This window comes from Ruditapes philippinarum, unplaced genomic scaffold (genome assembly GCF_026571515.1).
Source record: "Ruditapes philippinarum isolate M1 unplaced genomic scaffold, ASM2657151v2 ctg3707_1_1_1_1, whole genome shotgun sequence".
NCBI lineage: Eukaryota > Metazoa > Mollusca > Bivalvia > Venerida > Veneridae > Ruditapes > Ruditapes philippinarum.
This window is the reverse complement of record NW_026862631.1, coordinates 140,347-168,210: the sequence shown is the minus strand read 5'-3', so window position 1 is coordinate 168,210 and position 27,864 is coordinate 140,347. Positions and strand designations below refer to the sequence as shown.

General features: G+C 32.3%; 2 protein-coding genes across 7 annotated transcripts in view; one reads left to right on the top strand and one right to left on the bottom strand.

Annotated features, from left to right (window-relative positions):
• The window catches only part of LOC132719645 (epidermal growth factor receptor substrate 15-like 1), a 64,980-nt gene that overhangs the window by 17,757 nt on the left and 19,359 nt on the right, over positions 1-27,864 (bottom strand). For all 6 annotated transcript variants that reach the window (XM_060703446.1, XM_060703447.1, XM_060703450.1 and 3 more), the window contains exons 8-13: positions 26,363-26,569; positions 25,775-25,932; positions 22,360-22,537; positions 20,275-20,372; positions 915-1,086; positions 92-154 (exon numbers count right to left, since the gene is read on the bottom strand). In XM_060703446.1, the coding sequence (XP_060559429.1) occupies positions 92-154; positions 915-1,086; positions 20,275-20,372; positions 22,360-22,537; positions 25,775-25,932; positions 26,363-26,569 (876 nt within the window). The remainder of the gene's footprint in view (positions 1-91; positions 155-914; positions 1,087-20,274; positions 20,373-22,359; positions 22,538-25,774; positions 25,933-26,362; positions 26,570-27,864) is intronic.
• On the top strand, positions 7,152-12,011 carry LOC132719647 (uncharacterized). The gene is made up of 2 exons (XM_060703452.1): positions 7,152-7,884; positions 10,397-12,011. The coding sequence occupies exons 1-2, from the start codon at positions 7,774-7,776 to the stop codon at positions 11,237-11,239; spliced, it is 954 nt and encodes a 317-aa protein (XP_060559435.1). The 5' UTR covers positions 7,152-7,773; the 3' UTR covers positions 11,240-12,011.

Here is a 27,864-nt window from a genome sequence, read left to right as displayed (position 1 = left end):
AAAACTAGCATTTTTCATGTAATATATACAAAATTAAGGAATATATATTTACTATATGTTTAAAGACATGAATTCAATTATTTATACAAACCTGTCTTTGTTCATCATCGCATTTCATCTTGATTTCTCTCACACTTGTTTCAAGGTCCGATTTCTGCAGTAAAAAAACAGCAAACAAAATAAAACAGCAATCAATATTTAAATATTTACCGCTCCATGAATTCAATAAAAGGCTTAACAAATCAATGTAATTAAACTGAGCTATAACTTATATATATTTTACAGTTGATACAAATTTAATATAGTTTGATTGTGTTGGAAGCTATAGGCTTATTTAAACATTCTTGAATCCGTTCCTGGAACCAACCAGTACTAAGCAATGAAAGTAAAGTTTCTTGCTCAAGGCAACAACAGCTTGCCCCTGACAGGGTATGAACCCACGTGGTCAGCAATCCTTAGACTACTAGTCTGACGCATTAACAACTCAGCCACGCAGCCACTCATAACTAAAGCTATAACTTAAAGCTTTTAACCCTAAACTGTTAATGGCAACTGAATGTAGTTGGTTCTACTCAGGTGCCAGTTAATGGTGGGTAGTGACCAATCAACATGCCAAACAGTCCTGTGGTGCAGACCAAAATCAGCCAGAATGTCTGTGCCATCTGATCATGGTCTACACTGTTTGCCATTCAGTCAGTATATTACATTTTCAAAAATTTCCCTAAAAAAATTGAATAGTCTTGTTCAGATTTACCGAAGACAAGTCCATTCAAGATATCTACTTGACTAAGGGTATAATTAAAGCCTTTTATGTAATCAGCAAAATTTATAGTAAAAGTACTTCCTTCTTAAAGCAAAATCGCAACTTATAATTGAAGTGTAATAATTCATCATAACATGATGTAACAACAAACCTTTTCATCAAGTTCATCAAGAACTTTTTGTGCCTCTATTTTCTGACTCTCTAATTGATGTAGTGTGCTTGTTATACTGTTTAATTCCTTCTCTAACATCTGTACCTCTCCTTGACATATCCGGATATCTGCCGTCTGCTGTTGCTGGTCTGCTTCCAGTTTCAATTTCTCCCTGAAAATATACAAAGCTTCCAGTTTCAATTTCTCCCTCATAATATACAAAGCTTCTAGTTTTAATTGCTCCCTGAAAATTTACAAAGCTTCTAGTTTGGTGCCCTGTAAAACCAAACCAAACCAACCAACCAACCAACCAACCAACCAGCCAACCAACCAACCAACCAACCAAACAAACAAACAAACCCAGAAACAGAACCTTCTGGCAAGCATGTTTTATCCTGGAGCCTGCTGGAAGTGGCTAAACTTTCCTATACAACCAGTGCAGACCAAGATCAGCGGGCATATCTGTACCATTTAATCATGGTATGCAGTGTTAACTATTCAGTCAGTAAAAGTTTTGAAATGATGAATAGTTTTGTTTAGATTGAAAAATTGAACATGTCAAGATAAAGATATTTATATAAGTTAGGTTTAAAGCGGATAGTGGTACAGTGTGTATTTGTACTCCATACAGTCTTGAGTCTTTTTAGTATCTAAAACAATATTAAATGGACTCAATCTAGGTTTTTCTGACATGACAGGGATGAAATATTTTTCCGAGATTTGTGTTTGAATTGATTGAGGTCATATCCAATAACTTGTGTGCAAATTTTTAGCTCATTTCCTCATCCTATTTTTCTATATGTATCATTTTTATTGTGAACAATATCCAAAAATGATAAGTATTTTTTGCAACGCTTTTCTATGAAATTTGGCTAATAATCACATATAAAATTGATTTTCAATTACATATAGTGTAGGGTCTTTTTTCCATTTTAAGTGCTTCACATGATATTAAGATTTTCAAGTTTTATATTTTTATGTCTTTAGACCTTAGTGGAGTTCCTTTAAGTTTCCTGTTATACTTAAAAATCAAAATATCTTGGAAAAGCTATAAAATTACAAAACTTCATCAGTTATTAAAATTATGCGCCAGTCATTCTAATGAGAAAGACATCTCTAGAAACTAATAGCTGATAAAATTTCTTAGTTTATATTAAAATTTTATAATCTCCAAAGCATGACATTCACCAAAATAATGTTTTAATTTAAGCAAAGTCTTGTTTTGTTTTTATTGTAAAATTCAGTCCTGAACTTTCTTAACTATATAAAATGTTTCACTTAATTAGCACATTTAATACTAAATTACCATAAACATCAATAAAGATCACTACAAATATCTACTTTAAACTATACTATTTCTGAGTCCCAAAATATTCAAGTTTACAATAATGAAGTCAGAAAAACAACAATTTTACCCCTGGAAATTAAGTATGACAGGCTCTATAAACTATTCACATGGTCTCAACACAGAACCGAATCTTCTGTGTTAAAAATAGATTCTCTTTGTCAACAAACCATCAATATTTTTCTCCTAGCTCAATTTCATCTATGAGTAAATTTAATAATTCACAAAAAACTCGCAAAAATACACACTTGCTGGGCTGTTTTTCCTATTTGGCCAATTTGCTAAGTCAATGATCTTTAGAAAAGCCATAAGACATTTACACCAATAGATGCTTGCAGCATTTCCATTGAAGTGCTCTAGCTTTTGTAGAAATGTCTTTATATAATTATATATTTCCCACTAAATTGTAACATTTAGGATTATTTTGCATAGTTTGACATGTAATTTTAATTACCGGTATGTAATTTTAACATAATATTTAATTATGTAATTTTAACATAACTATAGTCATTCAAACTTAATTAATTGTGCTTAAATTATAAATAACAAATTCATAAGTAATAGACTGTTTAACAAGTATTGTCCCTTGAACAAATCCCCAGTCAGGGGCTTTACTTATTATTTAATAAACAACCTTTGATCATTAACTTTACCAAGCCTCTGTAAAAACTTAGTTATATTACTGTGACTATTTTCTAACTTCTATTTGCTTGACATGCATGGATAGATTCCTCGAATGAAAGAATCAAAAGTCTCTGATGGGATTTGAACCTACAGCCGTGAGGGACAAGTGGTGCATACATTCTAAAAAAGAAACTAATATTAGTACACTCAAGACAGCACAGGAAATTTCACAAAGTACACAATGTCAACATTACATAATCAATAGGTTCCCTTAATTAATTAGACCTTCTAAGCAAATTTCATTGAACTAATGAAAATTAACAATACAGATCACTGGCACACTTCTTTTGCCAAAAATAAACCAATAATCACACTTGTTACATGAAAAATTGTCTCAATATGGTTTATACAAGTTCAGTCAATCTCATTGGGGAATTTTCACATGCCCGTAATTACATGTGATTGTGCATACAATATTAGGTCAATTATTTACTACCCTGGGCACTTGTAACAGTGTACCAAGTACAACATCTACTAATTCTGTAAGGTCAACTCAGTGTCATTTAAAGTGACGCATGTATAATTTGTTTCTATTAGAATTATTACCTAACTTTGTTATTTTCATAATGATATAATATCACTAATATTACAGAGTCTTAGAAGCAGCCCACAGACCCTGCAAGACATTGTTCTGCCTCCATGTTTTTTGCAAGTCTAACTATGGCACCATTATTAATAAAACATGTTGGCTTGTGTACAAAGTGCTTTAACCTTGCCCAATGCAGTTTCTGTATTTAGAAATTAATAAATAAATAAATAAACAAATATAAAATGCTTAATTGTGCAGAATTGCACTATTCTGTAAGTAATAATTATAATGCAAAGTAAGTTTTCCATGCCTTGTGAATATTTACCATATCTGTTTTTTAACCCTGCTGGTGGAAACGGGTTCTACCCATGCGACCAGTACAGACAATTATATAAAGATCAATGTCTAGTCATGGTCTGCACTGACAGCTATCAGTGACTGTACATATTTTGAAATTTAATTTCCCTAAAACTGATGAGTGGTTTTGCCCAGATTCAAAGATGGACAAGTCTATTTAAGATATTAAGAGTGATACTGTTAAGCTACAATCATATTTTTCTTCAATTTAATATTTTGAAAATTATTTTATTCATGTATACAGGACCAAACAGGTTTCATACAGTAATTTGATATTTTGAAAATTATTTTATTTATGTATACAGGGACAAGCAGCTTTAATACAGAATTTTTTTTCTTCAAAGTACATGTATCATCATGTAAAAGAAATATTATTATAATTCAGAACTCTTTCATTACAAGCATAATTTTCTTTAATTTGATATTTTGAAAATAATTTCATTCATCTGCAGGCAAGCAGCTTTCAAATACAATCATTTTTTCAAAGTATTGTCATGTAAAACAAGAGCTGTCTGTAGGACAGCATGCTCGACTATTCTAAGTGCTTGATAGTAAAAGAGCCTTGATATTGTTAAATTTTTTAAGTTCACAAAAGGGCTAATTTTTTTTTTTATAAATTCATGTTATAGGCCTTAGAGAGAGTCTAATTATACAGAATTGGCTTGACTATTCGGAAGGTAATGTCACAAGGGTTTTTTATTGAGTATAATAATACTAATTACCTATGAATACATAAATTTGACAAAAAAGGTACAAAGGTTTCTTATTAAGATGTTTTATCAAGTAAATCACTGCTTTATTATAATGAATGCATAAAATTGTCCCAAAAAAGGCACAAACCCTTCAGTAGTTATTGAGATAACAGCTTACAAGCAAAACTGTACCATGAATTTCTAAGTTGAAAAAGGGGAGAAAAATCAGCCTAAATGCAAGATAGAATTATGGATCTTTGTCAGTGACCTACAATTATGACCCTAAATGCATATGTGAAGTTTTAAATAAATATCTTTAATAGTTATTGAGATATGTAAAACTTGCATGTAAACATTAACCAAGAAACTAAGTAGAAAAGGGGATATGAATCAGCCTTAATGCAAGATAGAGTTATGGAACTTGGTCAGTGACATACAATTATGACCCTCCAATTATGACCCTAAGTGCATGTGTAAAGTTTCAAGTAAATATCTTTGAAGACCGTTAACCTTAAACCAAAATTTCTAAGTTTCAAAGGGGCAAATAATTCTGCAAATATTGCAGACAGTTATGCAATTTTGCAAACTGATGTACATTGTTACCTTAAATAAGTATTTTAAATTTCAATTGAATATCTCAAGCAATAAATGAGATATTTGACTTTTCAAAAAAACTTTAACCAAAATTTCTAAGTTCCAAAGGGGCATAATTCTGTCAATATGGTAGGCAGAGTTATCCAACTTGTCAATCTGATGTACATTGTTACTATAAATAAGTATTGTAAGTTCCAATTGAATATCTCAAGCAATAATTGAGATATTTGACTTTACAAAAAACTTTAACCAAAATTTCTAAGTTAAAAAGGGGCATTTTTCTGTCAATATTGTAGGCAGAGTTATCCAACTTGTCAATCTGATGTACCTTGTTACTATAAATAAGTATTGTAAGTTTCAATTGAATATCTCAAGCAATAATTGAGATATTTGACTTTACAAAAAACTTTAACCAAAATTTCTAAGTTAAAAAGGGGCATAATTCTGTCAATATTGTAGGCAGAGTTATCCAACTTGTCAATCTGATGTACCTTGTTACTATAAATAAGTATTGTAAGTTTCAATTGAATATCTCAAGTAATAATTGAGATATTTGACTTTACAAAAAACTTTAACCAACGCAGACGCCGACGCGGATGCTGACGCGGACGCCGGGGCGACTACAATAGCTCTCATATTCTTCGAATAGTCGAGCTAAAAAATAATTTGCTTCAAACACTCTTTAAATACAATCAGACAATCAATTTCTGTTGTAGCCAATTTCAGCTTTCCATTTTAATCAGTACATAGTCGCGTAGTGTAAATAAATACCATCGGTTTCCCTCTTTATTCTGGTTTGTTTCCCTTTAATTTGATAAATAATTTAATCTAAGGCCAAAAGAAAAGAGTTCTGTTTTAGGTCTCCCTAGTACCTGCTTTCTATTTAGCTACCTATTCAGGCCTGTCTCTGTCTAGGCTTCCATTAAGTTAAAAAATTTGGGAGTCAGAGACTCAGTGTAAAATGTCTGTGTTGGAAGTCTAATTATAACCATGAATTTCCATGGAATTCCATGCATTTCCATGGTTATCCAGGGTTAACCAGCTCTTCCAAGCTACCCTGGAAAATCTACACCCGGGATAGGTTAAGAAGAAAATAAAAGTATCTATCACACTGGCCAAAAACTGGTGCAAATGAGTCAAAAACTTCCATGGAAGACCTGCCAGACATTCCAGGACTTTTACTAACCCTTTTGATTTCTTTAAAATCTTTTTTTTTGACCAGATAAAATTATATGAAATTTATATATTATAGAAAAAAATCCTTTATATATCTACCTACATTTTGTGACCAGTTATCAGAAACAAAACTTTTTTTTAGGCCTTATACTGCACTCAAATTTGTACGCTGCTTCCTGGAAATTCATGATAAATCAATGCAATTGTATGTAATGGTATTCTTCACAGTCAAGATAAACAATGAAATTTGTCAATGAAATTGTAACTTATTTCCGTTAAAAGCCGAAATACTAGTCGAAAGAAAAATCTTTGTGTCATTACATGTAAAGCTATTCAACCATAGTTGGATCAAAATTATTCAAAAAAATTTAAAATTTTAAAAAATTGAGAGATATAAAATAAGCTGCTTTAATGACAAAAAGCCATTTGTACAGTCAAATATAATTTTTCATGAATTATATGTCATAATCTTCTGCAAAGTTACAAGAAAAACAAGCAAAGTTGAAGAGTTAAAAAAATTACACATAGCATTTGTATCAAATCCTACTTAAGTCACAATGTTGTCTTTTTTTGTCTGTTTGAAAGCAGTCTTAAAATTTACAATTATATACATGTATAATAAATGCCCGAAAATACAAACATAAAGCCTATTATCAGAGACTGAGATGAATTGTTTATGATTAAATTATAACTTTTTGATTAAATAAAAATTCTTCATGAAATGTACCATACATAATTCGAACCCCCTGGCCTCGTGTATGACATATCAATGCCCGATTTCCCTCAGTCTCCTAATAATAAGTGATTGCAATAACACGAGGGGGTACGCTTAATTCTCCCTGATGACAGATTCAGTCAATTAACAGTTTTTACGACAAGCCAATTCCCATATGGTAGTATGACGGTACTGGAAAACCTATCATGTATAATTAAGGAAGCCTTGATGGTATATGTTATGTATTATTAATACAACATCACAGAGTTTGTCATACGAGCACACAGAAGACCACAGAAAATATCAATTATTAATTAGAACAATAACACACAGAACAGAGAACCGATGAAGACTGATGAAAAGATTATAGGATAACAAACAAATAAGAGAAAAAGATTAGAAAAATGAACAAAAGAAAAATAAACCAAATAAGTTAAATTTCTCAGTGATTTTTTTTTTTCCTGAAAACTTTTTTTTTCAGGGAAAAAACTCGAAAAACGAATTTCCATTCGAACCAAGGGAATTCAAAAAAAGGACCAATGTTACTTTGTATGCGTACACTAAAGTGAATAAATTTCAACATGGAAATGTCATACCTCTACAAACAGGATAGGATGTTTGTTACAAGATAGAAAATGGAACTAACTTAAAAGATTCTCTGTGATCTCAAAGGCTCAAAATACTGAATAATGTAAAAGCTTTACAATACGTTTTAAAGTATAAGGTGACACTGGGCGTAACACTGTGGAAATAATATTCTGATAAAAATGCACGAAAATTTGGATAGAAAAATGGATACTGAAGGTAGAAATAATATATCGAATGAAACCCTGACTGAACATGATCAAATTTTCGTGAGCGACGGAGAAAAAATCGAGGTAGGTGAAAAAAGTTAACAAATAATAAATCAATTTTACATTTTTTTTAATTCTTTTTTTTCTTCTTCTTTTTATACAATATGGATCAGTTTGCATTTATATTATATTCCAATCAATATAATGATCAATGTCTTTTAAATGCTTGATATCAATGAATTTGGTTATTTACAATATAAATGTACCTTTAAATCAATATCAATTTTCCATTTTTGTTTCCGGTTATATGGCTTTACAAACAATAAAATGTAGTATTAAAGTTTTGAATATAATTATATCAAGTTAATATCATACAAAAAATGAAATGTAATCTTTTTTTCAGTCAATGCATTATGTAACATTGAATAAAATTTGTTTCTTATTTTTAATATTTAACCCAGTTGAAATAGAAAGTAATTTATAGCAGTATAGAGCCAGGCTAACCGGAATATCTGTACAATCAGACCAGGCTACCATATTGTTAGTAGCACAATTTTTATATTTCAATATTGAAATCCCATCAACTTTGAATTGGAATGTCTCAAATTTAAAGGCACAACAGAGAATGGACTCTTTTATCTACAGAACAGTTCATGTGCAAATCCATCAAACTCACTAGGCTTTGGGTTAAACGTGTTTTCAAAATTAAGCATGGGTTGAAGGCCTGTATACCTAATGTACAATAAGAGGAAAAGAAACTGCAAAAGACTTTTTTGCTTACAATAGAAGGTGCCATTTATAGCCTGATTCCCCTCAGGGAAATTCTTTAAAGTCATGCCTTTTCCCCCTAAAATTCAATTTACACCCATTTTTTTCTTCCCCCTTTTCCATAAAATACATGTTATTTCCCCACAATTTTAAGGGTAGGGCCCTTTCCGTTACTTTTGAAAAAAAGCCCTGCACGCTGAATTATAGGATTAAAGCCCACATTTTATGGATAAGATACAATTGTATTGGTATTTATTTCTAGGAGATTGTTCCGACAAAAAATATCTAAAAATCTATCTTGTAAAATAATGATCTCCCAGAGTGAAACGCTTCCAAACATTTTTTTTGTACATAAAATAAAATTAAGTGACTCGGCATATTAGAACATAAACAAGTATTTAGAATTTTTTTTTAGAGAAAATAAGTCAATATTATTTCCATAAAGAAAGCATTTTTTTTTTTAGTGCGAGCAGTTTCCTTTCTCAATTTTTCTCAATTTTGGTGTCTTAGACTCTTACAATTTACTGTGAAAAGTAGACGTAAAATTTGTCATTTAGAATGAACAGTACACTTGCCGTTCAGAGAGCCGTTTGGTTTAAAATTTAATTTTTTTTGGAAAACCCGTTTTAAAATTGTCATCTGATATTGCATAATTTCCCCCCTGTGTTACTATTAATCTAGTTAAAGGAAAGAAATTTGGATAATCGGGACATTACCCAAGAAAGGTTTTCCTTTTAACCCCTTTAAACCAAACCCAAATTTCAAATTTTTGGCCTGCCAAAGATTAAATTTTTTTCATTTTTTCCTTTTTTGGACTGTCCATTATAAATTTTTTAGGGTTTATAAAAATAAAAATTAATTTAAATTTCCGGGTAAAAGAAATATAGAGTCTGTCTGCAGTTTGGGCCCGGGCTTTCTTTTAATTACATTTTCGGGGGGAATAAAATTTTTGTGGTTTTAAATTCTCACAAATTTATTTTTTGTGAGTTTTTAAAAAATTTGCGTTTAGTCTTTTTTTTGGGGCCAAAAAGTTTTGATATTTAAAAGCAGACTAAAATCAATATAATTTAATTGGATCTTAAGCTTTTATTTTTTGTTGGAAAAACAATTCAGTGTTGTTTCAAAATAAGTATTTCAATAATTTTGTCTTGAAAAAGTGCATCATACCACTGTTAAGCCTTCTTCAAAACAGCGTCCTGAGAGCTATTTATAGCGCGTCAGTGACATTTTTTCTAAAAATAGGAGATCGGGAAACGAATCGTCCCCTTTACTAATTTACATAGAGAGAGTAGACAGTGTAGATTATATATAGCGACATCGAGGGGTTTCCTTATTGTTTATGTATTTTAGCAACGGCTAATTTAATTTTCTGCTTTTATTCTTGTGATTTGACAATGCTATGAAACAATTTATCTAAAAATAACATCATTAACATTTAGAAAAGCTGACATTGTAGAATATTTATGTCTTTTAAGCAATCCTTTTCGATCAGGGTTTTTGATGGAACTGAGGCAAAAAGTTCTCCAAGTGAATTAACTTGATAAAATCTATCAGCAACCTGTGAAATATTACTGCATTCAAGAAGGAAATGTTTGACAGTGAAATATTCAGTGCAGAGCATCTTCTTGAGTTAAAAGAATAGAATGTGTAACTCTAGTATGTCAAAATAAACATTTGAGAAGATCTACATGATGATGGAGCATGAATTTAGGGGCCTCTCATATCTTAGTATGTAATACTCATATTCCTACAGGTATAATATAAAATTATCTAAATCATACTGACAGTATTTAATTTATTCTAATATAATATGTTTCTTTTCTTGCAGACTGCTAACACTTTCAAAAATGTCTTTGAGTCTTCGATTTTTACGGGAAACAACATTTACTTCCTGCTTTTTGCAAGTTTTGCCATGATTATAACAGCTATCGTCACCTTTATCAGGCATCGTCAGCAAAAACATGCTGCTGAACAGAAAGAACTAGAATACCTGCGATACTTTCACTCTATCTTACCTCACAGTCAAATCTACGGTAATTTAAATGAAAAATTTTCAAAACTCGATCGACGTAGCAACTCAAAGAAAAGTAAACGGAAACGGACAGATAAAGTCGAGGATATATCAGATGTTGATATTAAACTGAACGGATTGTCATCGATATACAAAAAATTCAGGTACTCGCAGTACTCTGCCAGAACGATTTCAAAAGATTCCAGCTGTGATAACGACGAGTCCAAATCTTTTGATGAAACCGAACTTATGAACATAGAACTAGCGCCGGCCACAGTTGTTGAAATACACGAAAACGGCCGGGTATCTGCTGAATCTGACACTCCTAACTCAAGAAACATCTGTCAGAAATACAGGTTCACTGTAAAACCTGATGACATGCTAGAAAATATCAAACAGACTGATGGAATAGACAAAGAAATGGTCAGGAAACACCTTTTTGGAGGTAAATTTCTTGAAAAAGTTGTGCAAAAGAGTAAAAGTGAAAGCTCAAATCACAGAGTTCATTTCAGTTTGGAATGTGATGAAAAAATTCAGGATAATAAACAGGAAGTTATTTCTTCTCAAAATCGACATATAGCTGTAATTGAGAACAACGAAAAGGGCCTAAAAAAATTGCTTTTGGAAGAAATGGATGATATGCAAGTAACTGCATTATAGCATGACAGGAAAAGTGCTATTTCTGGTGTTAAGTCTTGAATTTTTATTAATTTTTTTGGGGGTACCAATCTAATATGCAAAAGCAATATGTGTTATTTATAAAACAAAGACATGGAATCGAGAGCTTTCCACTGTGGTAAATTATGCAATGTACTTCACATTTTTTATTTTTTAACAGACAAATTAGCAAAAGTTAAAAAACATATTGAGAGAGTAATTCTTGAACACGTGTTATGGAATTAAATTTGCTGCAGGATTAAACATATAGTTGTGTGCAGATTAGGTGTGTTCAGAGATTGTGAAAAGGAAAGTTTTGTTTTCTAAACATGCTGAAAGAAAATTAGAGTTTGATAAATCAATGTAACAAGTGTCACAAAAAAAAACAACAACATGACAACAGAAAAAAACTCTCAGAGAAAACTCTCTCACTACTGGAGACATTAGTAGTGAAAATATGCTCATTTTTTACAGCAACTGTAACAAAGTACATGCTCATTTAATATTTTAATCTCTAACAGAGATTGAAACATGCTCATTTTATACAAGTGATGGAATTTCACTCACACAAAATGCTCATTCTAGAAAAATGTAACTGAATTCATGTGTCTTTAACAGAGAACACATGCTTATACAAAGAACACATTTTTCTATTCATTTGGAGTACATTATACCCAGGACACATGCTCATTTGGTGTCAATTACAAAGAACAAAGAACACATTCTATTTAGTGTGTCTTACAAAGAACACATGACCATTAATTCAGAGTCTAAAACAGAGAACACACAGGAATTTGGAGACCATTATAAAGAACACAATTTATACTTGTTCAGTTGATAAACCAAACAAGGATATTTTTGTCCATTACAAAGAACATGTGTCTATTCAGTATCTTCAACAAAAAATAACACGATGTTATGCAACAGAGAGTACAAAATTATTATAAAGCTTCTGCAGAGTGACGTTTACTTAGGGGAGTTAAAGATTTTGGTTACTCCTGAGGGGTGTTTAGCTTTGGAGGTTTACTTAAATAAATGGTGTTAGAAGAAAAAATACTGTTGTGGTAAAGAGGAAAATCGCTCTACAATGGGGTCACTCTGTACAGGTTATACTGTAATGTAGTACCTATATGGAAAACTTGAACACAAAACTTGCATGTGGTTTTTTATGTAGAGCTTTGTCAATCTTGCATGGATGATAATTGAATTGAATTACTTGTCAGGGAGTGATTGGAATATAGTGCTACAAAGTCAAACCAAATTGAGTGCAAAATAATGGAATTTAAAAACTGTGTTATATATGAGAAGACAAACTTATAATAATAGCAAAGAAAATTAATTGACTTTATTTAATACATTAGGCTGATTAATTAAGAAAAATTGCAAACAACGAATGGATACGCGCAAAATGACGTATGAAATCTCAAATAACAATTATGCAAATGTGTGTCTTAAAATCAACTTTTAAATTTCATGATGCAACATAATATGACCTTTTGTTTCTTAATTTACAGACTGTAAAAAGCATATTTTTTCCTTCCTACAATTTAAAGTTACAGATTTTTCATTGTAAATTTTTGTTGATGAAAATTTCCCCTTGCCCTATGATCCACCAAAATTTATTCTGTTGGAGAACCGATTGTATAAAATATCCAACTTTATTTACAATACAGTATAATCTCTGCATGCAGTGCAACATCCTTTGGAAGACAAATATTTTGGTTGTTGTCAAGACTTAATTTTGTGTTGCACTACAGAAGTTCACCTTATTGTGAAGTCTTATTTTATAAAAAAAATTGATACTGTTGTTGTAAGGATCGAGGTGGTTGTTATACAGAGGGTCAATCTGCAGAGGTTGTACTGAACTTATACCTTTCAATTCTTTATCACTCTTGATAGTTATCAACACATTTCTTTCACTTTTGTAAGTTCTGTTTTAAGAAACTTAGTAAATATTAAGTTTTAAATGTGCTCTCTAAGATTAACCCTTTTATACCTGCTAATATATTTCTATTATGGATTTGTCCAGCTTTTAATATGGAAGAGTCAATTCAAATTTTAAGGGATTTCAACATCAAAATACAAAAATAAAGCTTACCAACAGTGTAGAGCCTGGTCAGATTGCACGGATGTGCAGACTGGCATGGCTCTATACTGGTGGCAAAGACTGATCTTTTTCGGTTCAAGCAGGCTTGGGGTTTTAAGGGTATTTGTAAAGTCAGTATAATGAATTTTGTTCTATAAATGAGACACACAAAATTAGTTCCCTTTAAATTATGTTGTAATTATTTAATACATAGTATTCACATCAACGATTTTATTTATATGATATTAAAAAATATTGAAATACAAATAATGTTTTAAATTCCTATTTCATTTACTACAGAACAATTTATTTCTGTTACATTTCTGTTTTTATGTCTGGAAAAGACTATATTTGGCTCAGCTGTAAACATTCACAGAGTCTGGCACCTGAAACAAGTGGTTACAATTCACCTCTAAAGCCCGGAGAAACATTCATTGAAGAGAATATTATCTGAAGTCAGAAGTCAAACGTTTTTGTTTAATATCCATTCAAAGATGAATTTAGGTTTTCCCAACTTTAGAGCATTGATCCAATTTCCAATTTTAACGCAGCCACCATTTCAATTCTCAAATACCAGTATAACTAACAATTAGTTTATACAGAATTTTATTTTAGCCCCATCGTGTTAGAAGCTATAAGTTAATTGCACCACTCTTGAATCTGTTCCTCAGGACCCAACTAAGCAGTTAGTGTAAAGTTTCTTGCTAAAGCAAACAACTGCTTGCCTCTGACAGGGTTTGAACCCACAGAACTAGCAATCTGAGATTACTAGTCTGACACATTCACCACTTGACCTGTGAGTTGCCCCACAAATGACTAACAGTTACTTCTAAACATGATCTTGCTGAATTTAGGGTGTGCATGCCCTGCTTTGTAGCCAATATTTCATTGTTTATTGTTATTATCTTACAGGTTTCAGGGCCAAAATTCTAAAATTAGCTAGCCAACCTACACTAAGTAGAGTTTGTTTGTTGGACCTGACCTGGTTCTACGGAACTTACTAGTACTTAGATTGTGTAGCACTAGCTTTAAGCTTATAATCCAGTCCTTCGGTTTAATTAGGAACTAACCAGTACGTAACAATTATTAAAAAATTTCTCTTCCGTCAGGAAAGGACGACTTACCCCTGGCATTTTTTAAACCAATGCGACCAGCAATCCTTAGATTACTATAGTCTGACATTTCAACCATTCCCGTAACATTGGCACATAAAGTCGATAAAGTTTGCGAGATAGATTAGACATTTTTTCAATAAAATATGATATATGATATGCCAGCGACACCCTGAACATAGTCAGTGTTTACAGCTTGCCCATACAATCAGTATAAAACAAGGCAACTTCATCCATTATGCAGTCAGTTCTGACTCTATGCTCTTCTGACTGCTTGATTAAAATCTACAATACTTTTTTTCTGTTGGGTTTTACGTCGCACCAACACAATAGAGGTCATATATAGCCACTTTCAAGCTTTACTGGTGGATGTCTGCAAGATCTCAGGTGCCTGGCCTCCTTGCATTATTTCAGGCACAAATCTGAGTAAAGAACCACAGTCATTCTATAAGCTAGCTTGATAGCATCCTCACATTAAAGAATACAAAGCCCCTGGCATAATTTGAACCTTAGTTAAACAGCGGTGAGAAGCAGGTGGCTTGAAGTCAGCGCCCTTAACCACTCGGCCTTTGATCACCCCACACACACACCTGCAACAACCCCTACAGACTCTACAATACAAAGTTCGTATAGAAATGATAACAAGGAGCTTGACAATTTATTTAAGAAAATTCAGAAGGTTAAATGATTATAGTACAAATTTAGAAATGGCAAAATGGCAAAACCTTTAAGAACCAATCTAATCAATTGTTTCAATAAACAATGCACATGTACTATAAAACTAAAGGTCCTGTTATAAATGTCAAATGATCAAATTGAACTACACAATGATTTATATTCTGTTTTTTTCCCCTTGATCTCATTTTCAATTTCACAATCAATATGTCATTCAAACAGACAAATAATTCAAACTGGCTTTTCATCATTCTTGCACATTATAAACAGAAGGCTAGGCACGCATGGATGGATTAAATATGCATAAAGAATTATATGCTTTTATTGTTTCAAAAATGCATACATTATTCATAAAGATAATATTGATTATAGTAACTAAAGATACATATTGATTGTATTATAATATTATGATCTTTTCTTACCTGACCTAGATTACATCAACGGCTTTATTGAGTGTCACAAGTAAAGATTCAGGTCAGCATGAAAAAATAAGCCAAAATCCACAAGCTGTTGGAGTGGACTCGGCAATTATGACCTGAGTGCGCTGTGTGTCACCTGTAAGGCCGCAGCGTACAAATTCTGTTGGACTGGACTCGGCTATTATGAGTGTCACCCGAGTTTAGAGTCGGGTCAGCGTACAGATCAATACAGCAACAACATACTAAACACTGAGCTGGCAACTTTAGTTTAAACCCATTAACCTACAGAATTCATGTAATTGAATAGCCCTGCTTTGAATTTGGAAAATCCCATTCGAAATATAAGGGATTTCAATATCAAAACACACAAAGGTACAAACAGTATAGAGCCTGGTCGCAGACTGCAGGCCATATTGTGCTAACCAGTGATAATTATGTCAGATTGGTTCCTTGCTTGATGACCATCTGATTCGTCATTAATATTTCATAGATTAAAGTATACTGAAAGTTCATTCAGTAAATGAATTACATTAATTGTAACTGTAAGATACTGATGTTGGAGCAAGCCTTTGCATGAACCAGATTTATAACTCAATTGTCATTTGTTGATAAATACAAGCATCTATTAACCATGAGTGAATTACCTGATTGGATAAGTACAAATTTCTTAACCAATCACAGTAAAAAAAAAAATTCAATGAAGCTAAATCTTTCAAATATTGGAAGTGTGAATGACTTACATTAAGGCTATAAGTATCTCAATGTCTGCTGGTAGCTTAAAGAGCCAAAACAACCTCACCTGCTGGAGCTAAGAGATGCATAGACTCCAGTAATCCAAACCCTTTTAGTCGCCTCTTACGTTAAAAAATAAACAGTGGGCCTCAACCTTTAAGACATCCTCTCAGCCACAAGGTGGACAAACCACACGTAAATTCAGAGTGATGAATAGATCAATAGATGATCATGACTCTATCTACCTCATAATGTTAAACTGAATCATAATCAAAACATCTAATTCGTATTCAAATGGCTAATGGCTATAATAACTTTAAGCACGCCGATTTCAGATTCTAACTTTAATCTTAACCTGCTGGAACTTTTTTATGTAGCGGAACAATTTTAGCCACGTCTTTTTCATTCATTGCTAGGGTAACTGCACAAACATAACCACATGTTCTTTTGTGACCAGTGACTATGTTTTAACTCAGTGTAGCGTTAGCCAATTTACATAAAACTGTAAATGCTGGAAACCCTTCTGAGCAGTCTCACTGCCACGGGCCAAACACAATACTGTTGGTAGTTATAAGCTTAAGTTTTTGCAGGTTTTCTTTATAATAAAAAAATCTGGAAACAAAGTGATCCCTCGGAAGCACCACAACAAAATTACATGAAAATTGCAAACTCGGTTTGATCGAGTCTGTAAAATCCCTTACACTTGGAATGGACTGTTGAGCAAACTGAGCAAACTATGGGGAAATAGCCGTCAAATCAAATTATCAGCGAAACGATATATTTACATGTTGTAATTTTCTTGTAATGCGGCAATCTAAATCAAATTTTAGATTTTAAAGGGAAAAAGAACTCATTTAGCAGATCAAAGGAGCCATAAATTAGCAAAAGTTATTCCCTTTTGGGTATTAAGTGATTGCTTAACAAGATTACACTTTTCTTTTGTATCTCTTTAAGTATATAAAGACATGTTTATTCAACTATAAAAAAATTATGAGCCCTAAGAGAAAAACTGCCCTACCTTCCTGAAGGCCAACAAATATACTAAATACTGCATATACATCTTTGTAGCAAATTTTTATTGTTCAAGAAAACCTGACTTTTCTTTTAAAAGAAAGAACATTCATATCCTTGCAAAAATAAGTGTCCAATTATCAAATATGGATATATATATTATAAAGAGATTATTTAGTGTTCATCAAAGCCCTATCTACAAAAGAATGCTGGGACATTTCAACTTCATGAATTCCTGATTTCATCTTGGTGAATTCACAATTTTAACTTTGTGAATTCACGTATTCAACATACGGAATTCACAAATTCATAATTTCAGCTTCATGAATTCATGATTTCAACTTCACATATTCACAATAACTAACTTCATGAATTCACAATAAAGTCAATGAAATTGCGAATTCATAAGATGAAATCGTGAATTCATGAAAATGCAATCATGAATTCACGAAATTGAAATTGGGACTTTGTGAAGTTGACAAATGTCCCCAGTGGTACATCTTTTGTACAGATCAGACGTCTACACAAATGTACCGGCCGACATCGGCTCTTTACATTCAATGGCAGCAAAGTCTTAATACATTTGGTTACACCAGAAAAAAGGGTTTTCTTTGTATATTTTCATCAATAAAAAAACAAAAAAAGCAAAGTATGACCTTACAAACTTTTTTGGCGAGAAAAGAAGAAATTATTACCATCTGGCCTAAATCCTTTGAAATAATGAGTAATAAAATAAATTATTTCAGCAGATTGTTCCCAATGAGTTATTCATGGACATAACAGAGCCTGGGTTGCTGGTCACAATCAAAAATGGTAATTCAATCATTCCCAGATAGCTTTTGAGGTTAGTGTCACTCACATCAAAGGTCATTTACTTCATAAATTCTTTATAATACCACACTTTCATAGCAGATTTTTTATGCACACATTATTTCCATGTTCAAAATTGTTTTGCATTATCTGTAAGAAACTTCAAAATTTGAAAATATTGAAAGCAGACAAAGGAAGCATACAATATAAATTACCAGTATATTTTCACTGCTCTTCACTGTCATACAATTTGGATGAAGCTTAGTTTAAAATCTGGCTAATGAACCCATAACCCCTCTGGAACAGAAAGTGATTTACCTTTGTCACCAGTATAGAGCCAGGCCGGCCAACACATCCTAGAAGTCTTAAACCAGGCTCTATAATACTGGTTTCTCACATTTTTGCTCTGGTATTTCGATAATTATATATCTTTTTTAATTTTTATGATTTTTTTTTTCAAATTCAAAGAAGGGCAAAGACAGCAGATTAAAGGTTAGGATAAAAAACTTCATAGAATCCTAAAACAGACAAACAGTGCAATGATTTTGAAGGGCTAGTTCAATCTAATTCCAGATTTGCTGAATGGAATTGTCCTGTTTTGAATTTGGAAAAGAACAGAACAATCTATTCATAGTCTTTAGGGATTTCAATATTCATCAAAGCTACAGAGTTTGGTAAGCTGGTCTGGCTTTGTTCTGGTTTCAAAGGCTATCACTTTTTGTTCAAGCATGTTCAGGGTTAACTTTGAATAGATTCAAATTAAGAATTTTATAAACTCTTGTTCATTTCACAATTATCTAAAACTGACATCTTGCTGTTTTTATCAATTATTACTTCCATCTATTCTCACACCATCTCTGTTATACTATATATCAAATTTCAAATGCAGGATTGTCGTTAAGTTAATGGATTGAAAAGAATAATTTATGACAATTTTGTGACAAATTCCATGACAGGCTCCTGAACGAGGCAGATTTTTTTCTCTCTCTCTTTTCCTAAATCAATAAGGATGAGCGCTTCAACAATACATATATAGATATATATATTGTCAGAACTTTTTCTACCCCTTAGGCAATCCTGACTTATTTATAGACCTCCAGTCTAACTCTTTACATCTTCAAGCTAAATTGAATGACACTCTGTCAGTCTGTTTCTAGGCAAAAAAACACACAAAAAACCAACGACAAGAACAATAACCATGGTACAATATTGTGTTATTTGATCTCATTTTTCAGTAATAGTAAAAACTCTTTTGATACCATTTAAATGGAGGCAGCTGTTCAGCTGTGATGCTTTTGCCACATACACCAAAATGCACTGACTTACATTTGTTAAAACAACATTTTAGAAGTGAAGGATATGGTATTCCCTCAGGAGGTGATCTATGAAATATCAACAATAATATCTAGATCTAACTGGCTAAATATAAACTACTGATCCAAAAAAAAGTCTATACAATTGTAAATGAGAGGATATCAAAAGATGCTGAAAGTCTAAGAATGTTGTGAATACTAATATTTTCAATTTCTTTTGTTTACCATTGTTCTGTTTTCAAAAGTGATGATGATGATGTTGATGACAATGGTGATAATGACAGTGATGATGATAATAATGACAATGAGGATGGTGATGATAATGAAAAACAATGTAATGATAATGGTATGGTAATCATGATGACATAACTGATGATGATGGTGATGATGATAATGATATTGGATGATTTTGATGATTACACTGATGATAATTCAACTAGATACATAAATGATGAAGACAATGTTGGTAATAATGATGAGGATTTTTTTACTGTGTTTTCATTGCACCAACACAGCAAATGTCGTATTTCAACTTTCAAGCTTGACTGAAACGTTTTTCATGAATAATATTACATACATAAAAACAAGAACTGTCAGCTGGACAGCATGCTAGACTTCTGTCATTGCTTGATGTAGAATTTTCTTATAATTAACAAATGGCTTTCATTCTGTCAAAACCAATGTTTAGAGATATGGGCCTTGAACTATGACATCCTAATATGATCTTAAACAAGTGTTTGAAATTTCAAAAACTTAACCAAAGTGTTATGGCGACGCTGATGTGATTACAATAGCTCTCCCAATTCTTTAAACGGTCAAGCTAAACATCATATGTACATATAGCTCAGTTCCTTAAAACACAAATATGAGAACTACTTACTTTTTAATCTCATCTATTTCTTTCTGAATCATATCAAGCTCTTTGATGGCCGAGAAATCTGCAACATGTCCATAAGGTCCAGCACTGGTCACTCCATCCTGTAAAGGATACATTGACATTCTATACATATTATTTATCGAACTTCAAACTTTCTTTTTAAACACAGCATTTTTTTACCCCTTCTTTAGATTGGTCTAGGACTCAGTATCAGGCCTTGCCAGACTTAAAAGCATAACATCCTTTAGGTCATGAATAAGTGATGTAACAAAAAGAAAAATCTAAAAAATAAACGAATGTCTACCAATATTTTAAGAGATTACCACAAAACTTACATATTTGTACAAGTTATACACCAAAGAGCAACACCGACAATCTCTAGATCCCTAAAATTCAACCTACACTGATTTCTTTCCAGTTTTTCAAAGTTGTATGTAAAGTATCATGGCAGATTTCTAAAGCTGTAAGATTTCTTTCCTGTTTTCTTTAGCTATATGATGCCAGATTTCTTAAGATGTATATAAAATTTCTTTCCTGTTTTCTAAAGCTATATGATGCCAGATTTCTTTAGCTGTATATAAGGTTTCTTTCCTGTTTTCTAAAGTTATATGATGCCAGATTTCTTAAAATGCATATAAGGTTTCTTTCCTGTTTTCTAAAGTTATATGATGCCAGATTTCTTAAAATGTATATATAAAGTTTCTATTCTGTTTTCAAAAGCAATATGATGCCAGATTTCTTAAGCTTTCTTTCCAGTTTTCTAAAGCCATTTCAGTTATTTATTAATAATCTATTTAGCTTACAAACTTTTCCTATTTCAGAAGTGACAGAGTAAAACAAAACTTTCCTATTTCAGAAGTGACCAGTTCATAATGAACAATCAAAATTCCATTTAGAGAATTATGGTAAGTGCAAAATGGACATTCTGAATCATTTGTTTGATATTGTAATGTTCTTTTTTGTTAAATCATTCACTGGATAAGAGATGTGTGTTGACTTTCTAAAACAACAAAGACTTCTCACTTACAAAATGTGACAGACTACAGAAAACTAATGTACTTTGTTCAAAATTCTGCTCAGAAATGTCAATACTGGTACAGGTTTCTTTCACCAAACCATAGACAATTTGGTGTGAAACAGATACAAAAATAGTAAAAACTTTGGCAGGCTTCTCACAGAAATTCTGTTACCCCAGCATGCATACTTCATGACAGTTAACTTCTGCAATCCATATTCCAGTAATAAGTGGGGGCATAAAAATCTCAAATGCTTAAGTCCCATTCTCAATGGAAATGGTTGTATATTAATAATATCGGTCATACACTGCGGTTCAGATCGGAATATCCGTCCCTAGGAACCGATATTCCCATCCGAACAGCAAACATGATTGTGTCAGATATTTTTTTCTTGCATATTCTACCATATTCCATTATATTTCAAATTCTTTACTTTAATAAAACAATTTTGAAAATTTGGTTTATTACACCCGTAACTAATTTCATACAACAGTGTATGAAAATTGATTTCATGACATTAAAATTACATCATCCTAAGCGTGCCTTAGTACAGCACGTGTCTCATCTGGCACCCCCCATGCATTAGCAAGATGAAATTTCAGGCATGGGTAAAACTAACAGAAACCCCAGCCTGATAAGCAAGAGTATACAGTTCAGCTTGCTTGATTTACTAGTATATCTTTGTTTCATTTTGCGTGTGTGTTGTTAATTCAACTTCCAAACAACTTCAAATATAAACAATTAACAGCTCTATATTTTTATCCAAATTGGACAGGACATGGTGGAATTCCCAAATGATGAATAAAAGGCTTGGAAAAAAAACATCAATGAATAATATAAAAACAATGAGATGTGTACAAAATCCATTGACTCAGACAATAATAAAGGTTTCTGTCACATTATCACCATTTTTTTTTTGTAAATAGCGAAAATGGTGTAAAAATAAATCAAGTCTATATACTGAATTATAATACTGTGTGATATTCTTAAACTTGTGTTATAATTATTGGCAAAAACTTGTTCATTTAATTGAACTGAGTTATCTGCCTTTAAACTTAAAGAAGACACTTACAGCAACGCCAAAAGCAGCCGTGTCTGCAGCACCACCGGCCCTCATGCTTGGAGGGACAAGGTCAGGGGTCAATTGTGGAGGTGGGTCTATACCTTTCAGTTTCTGTTGCATTAGGTGCATGGCCAGAGCGAACTGGTCCGAATTCAACTTGCCTATACTTTTCATGTCACACAGGTTCCTGTAAATAACAATGAACAATTCTTTAATATCAAGACTTCCTTTGCAGTGTACTATGTGCAAACTTGGAAGTTAGCTTATATTTTGATTTTCTTTTTCCCTAATACATAAAACCTGTCTCTCCTCCCAAAAAAAATCATGCAAGAAAAGTGTTTACCAGAAATCACACCAGTGGTGAAAATCTCATCACTAATGGGGGTTTACACCCATGACCTGTACTATGTAATTAGAAGTTCAATGCCCTATCAAAACACCAGTCTTCCTACTTGGGATAAGAATGACAAAATATGCTAAAAATCAATAGAACAGAGAAACAAAAATAAAAAAAGAAATTTAATTTCATACAGACAAACTCTTATTGGCAAAAATGCATGTCCCAGAATCTGTCAGTATAAAGCACTTAGAAAAACATGTCTGAAACTTCGACAATAATTAATATTGGCAAACTGCCAAAAGATTAAAGAAAATCAAATTATATATGGTGCGTTATCCTCAGTAAATCGTATATTATGGCAACTGGAATGCAAGCCAAGGGTCAGACAGATGGATGTCGTCAATAATTCATAGGAACATCAATTCATGAAATGAAGTACAGCTCCATCTTTACAAATTGGCAGACGGCTTTTCATTTCCATTCCTGTGATTCTATTTTTAGTAACATAAATGAAATAACGAGAGGAAAGATTTATCAGTGGTTGCTGTGAACTAAAAGTTATAAAAAAATCTCTTATGTAACTTAAAGTAAAGTACTGTAAACCCTTTAAATTTAACCAGTAATTAATTTCATATTTTTGTAATTTTTTTTTTTGGGGGGCTTATTTGTTGTAATTGGATACTGTGAATACGATTAATTTTGTGGGCATGAAATTTTGTGGTTATGTCACAAATTTTTTTGAGGGTACTTAAATTTGTGGTAAAATGTTTATAATGTGATACAAAATAATCTTACAGCAGACAAAATGAAATTTTGTTGGATCTTAATTTCATAGGTTGACCTATCCACGAAAACCACGAAAAAGATTTGTGTCCCACAAATAATAATGATTTTGCAGTAAAATGGAATTTTCAAAGAAATTGTCCTTAATGTTTGTACATTAAAATTTTGTATATCTCTTGAGCAAAATTTTTTATTTAAGCCTGATCCTGCTGAATTAATACAATGGACTAGCCCTACTTTGATTTTAGAACAGTCTATTGTTTTTTTCAGGGGTATAAATACTATAAAGCTAAAAACAGAGTAGCCAGAAGGATACAGTCTCGTCAAGTGGTAATATATTTGCCAGCAATCCTGGCTCTATACTGCTGGAATAGGTAAACCATAATCCAAAAACAGTTTTTAAAGAGATAAACCTCAGATTGCTTCATTTACCCTGTGGAGCAGTTCGTTCAAAGTTTATGGGATTTCAATATCAAATTTGTAAATATAAATCATTCATAATGTTAAAATTATGTTATTCTAAGCATGCCATTTGATAGCATGTGACTCATCTGGCATCCCCATGCAGGAAAACCTGGTCCCATGTTCACTACATGTAAGAATTAAGGATCAGGATCAAATTTCAAAAATTCTCATAGATTTAATTAAATGTTTAATATAAATGTAATGAAACTTGATTTGAAAAAAGCGTAATAATGAAATTTTATGGGGGAAAAAATAATAAAACTTTAAATAAAAAATTTAACAGATGATCCAAATAAGGATCATAAAATTGATCCTTATTTCAATCATGTAATTCTTGTATTCTGTAATGCTATTTCATCTTTATAATCCAAAAATAGACTTTGTTTTATTTGTAAATCAGCAATATTTTACAATTTGTTTATGTACCATTTCATTATTTCATCTTGATTCTGATCTTTTCTTTGTGAACACAGGGCCAGGTTGGACTGCAAAAGTTGTACAAGCTGGCCAGTGGTTCTATACTGGCAGCAAAAACCTAATCAGTTTGAGAGGTTTATAATTAATACACAAGTCATTTGTTACACTACTTGGCCCCAAAAACAGTGGGGACCTTGATTTTAGGACTTACAAATCCCTAGCAAAATCTCTGCCCTGCAGAAGACAACTTGAAACTTTTCAAGTCCACAACTATGCAGGAATAGCTAAATCCCCTGCTATTTTTGGTGCAAAAATAAAACCGGTACATTGACTTAGCAGTGCAAGGTAGACTTACACATGAATGTTTCATAACTACATCATTTCATACCATATTTTGTTTCTTTAGTTTAAACATATTTATTTCCCGAATATTTACATGATATACATAATACAATACAATCAGAATACAAATATAAAATATATTCAAAGAAAAGGATGAGAACGAAAGACTAAGTCTTATAAAATTCTTCTCCTTTTGTTTCTTTAACTTTATATTCCATGATACATAATCTGTTTTGTTATAATTTTTTTTAAAAACCATTTTTTATCACCACATTTTTAAATTTATTCAAGTTAATTTATAACATTTTTACACACACAAAAACTTACCAATTACAAGTTAATGTGGCAAATGGCAACATACAATTTACAATACAATAAGAATCAATACAATTAAACAATAGGAAAAAGATGTTTTGTATTTCCTGAGAGAGGTTATTGTGTTTGGTATGTTAAAATTTATATTAATTTATCATGAAGAAATAAATTATAAAAATGACATTATGCTCATGATTTTGTTGTTTGGGCGAGCAAAAATGGCTCTGTAAGTAAAAAGATTTATTTTTTAATGATCGTTGACCAATAACTGATAATTAAATATAATTAGGGTAAAATTTAACACATGCTTGAAATATATCATGACTGCCCCACTCTTTTTATTAACGTAATGTTAATAATACATTCCCAAGGATATTTATAGATTTTTTACTCAGTCAACTGGGTCATTGATTATTCATATGAACTAGACTGTAAAAATTAAATTTAAAAATAATTACGGTAAAATCTAAAGTTATTTTGACTTTGACTTGTACACTTGCCATTAACACTTGGATTTGCATAATGTCACTTAAAAAGAAATCAAAAATCCTTGTTTGTATGCTCTTATTTAGTCATATGGTGATGTCCTGGATCAAGTGGTTAAGGTAATTTACTTCAAACCAATTGCCCCTCACTGCTATGGGTTTGATGGTTTCTTTCATGTGACAAAGCTATCCAGCTAGCTTACAGATTGTTGGTGATTCCAAAGGGCACCCAAGGTAATCCTCGACCAGTTAACATTTTTTTTGTAGTGACACTTACCAGATATGTGCTAGAACGTTATTCTGTAACCCACTTTGTAGAAATATATCCCTTATCTCCTGTCCGGAAACAAAGCCATCCATGTCAAGGTCGGCCTTACGGAACATGATGTCATAATTACTTTTCTCCGCCGGCGTCACCACCCATATATCTTTACCCTGGATGCCAAAACATTACAAGAGTATAACAGGAAGATTATTTACTAAAGTAAATCAACATAAGTTTGCAAGTTATAAAATAAGATAAATTGATACATATTTCCTTGAAATTGTACTTATATGAAATTTAGCTTTGTATACCGGTAATATGAAATATTTTTAATCTAAATCATCAACTTCAAAAAGAAAAAACTTTAAAAATTCTAATTTGCTTATTGTTCTTGTTTCAATTTAATTTTTCCTGAAATTGGAAAACTTACACACAATATATAACTAGCAGAGGTAACAAGAATTCAGGAGTTACCTTTTCCTGAAGGAAAGGGACTTCAATCACAATGGAAAAAAAAGCAAGTATTAAACAGTAATCTCCCCTTAAACACACATACATAATAAAAGAGAAGCAGAAATCTAAAATTTAATTTTAACTCACCCTCAATGATGGGGAGTCAGACCTCATTGTTGGTGTGTTGCGGCCACTCCCTGGGCCCCCTAGACCGGCTAGTACCGGCACAGCTCCAGGCAACACTGGCATACCACCTACTGGTACTCCCTTTCTTTTAGATGGTGGTACTAAGTTAGGGGGTAGAGCAGGGGGTATTGTCTCTTTAGCCATCCCTTTATGTACTAAATGCATTGCCTGAAAAAATTATATGAGCCATGTCACAACAAAACCAACATAGTGCGTTTGTGACCAGCATGGATCCAGACCAGCCTGCCCATCTGTGCAGTCTGATCAGGATCCATGCTGTTCGCTTACAAACCCTATAACAAGTAGAGAAACTGATAGCGAACAGCATGGATCCTGATCAGACTGTGTGGATGCACAGGCTGGTCTGGATCCATGCTGGTCGCAAATCCATTATGATGGTTTTGTTATGATGCAGCTCATATGTTAAAAAGCTTTGAGTAAATTAAATAAATAGTCATTTTCACAATTTTCTTACTAAGTAATAACAGAACAACATAAATCATTGATGTTGAAGGAATACTTCCTCATTCAGGGCTTCCCTCAGTAGAAGTCTGGGAGTCATTTACTCCTTGATTTTGGCTTGTGACTTCCAAAATGTAATACCATTCCTTCTTTACCTATATAATGTAACTTCCAATGTATGAAATGTTGCAGTCTCTCACTTCAAAATTGTGAAACCTTATGGAAGCCCTACTCATTTCTATTAATTTAATCACAGTAGTGTTCCAATATAGTAAACAGCTTTACAAAGCAAACTGACCCGCTTCTTTGCAAACAAGAATTCAATACCCAGGTAGGATCTGAAACAGTAGTGGCAAGATTAGAGCAAATGAAGGTCAAATACTTTGACCACTCTGCCATGAACACTTTAAACTGTACTTATTCTGCTACCAAGCACAATGACTGTTTAAGGTAACCATGAGAACCAGGCTCAACCATGTACACATATAGTCATTTTGATTACTTCACAAAACAAGAGCTGTTGGTAGGACAGCATGCTCGACTATTCTCAGTGTCTGATAGTAAAAAGAATAGCCCGGATAATATAAACAAATTTGAGTTCAAAAAGGGCCATAATTCTGTCAAAATCCATGTAAGTGTTCTAGGACTTGAACAGTGACCTCCTCTTATGCTCTCAAACAAGCGTGTGAAGTTTCAACCAATCCCCTTCATGTAGTTTTGGAGATACAAACTGACATGCAAAAACTGAACTGAAGTGTGAAGCCAACACCTGGGTGAGTACATAAACTCTCCCTGTTCTTGGAAAAGTGGAACTTAAAAAAAATTAGCCTTTTATTGTGAGTGGTGGCCTAGTGGTATCGGGTTTCTGCCTCTTAACCACAAGATTATAGGCTTGAGGCTGACTTCAACCATCTACATGATTTTAAATAACTATCATAATCAGTACTGATTAGTCAAGGATTCATCTTCATTATGATGAATATAAACTGCCGAACTTCTTT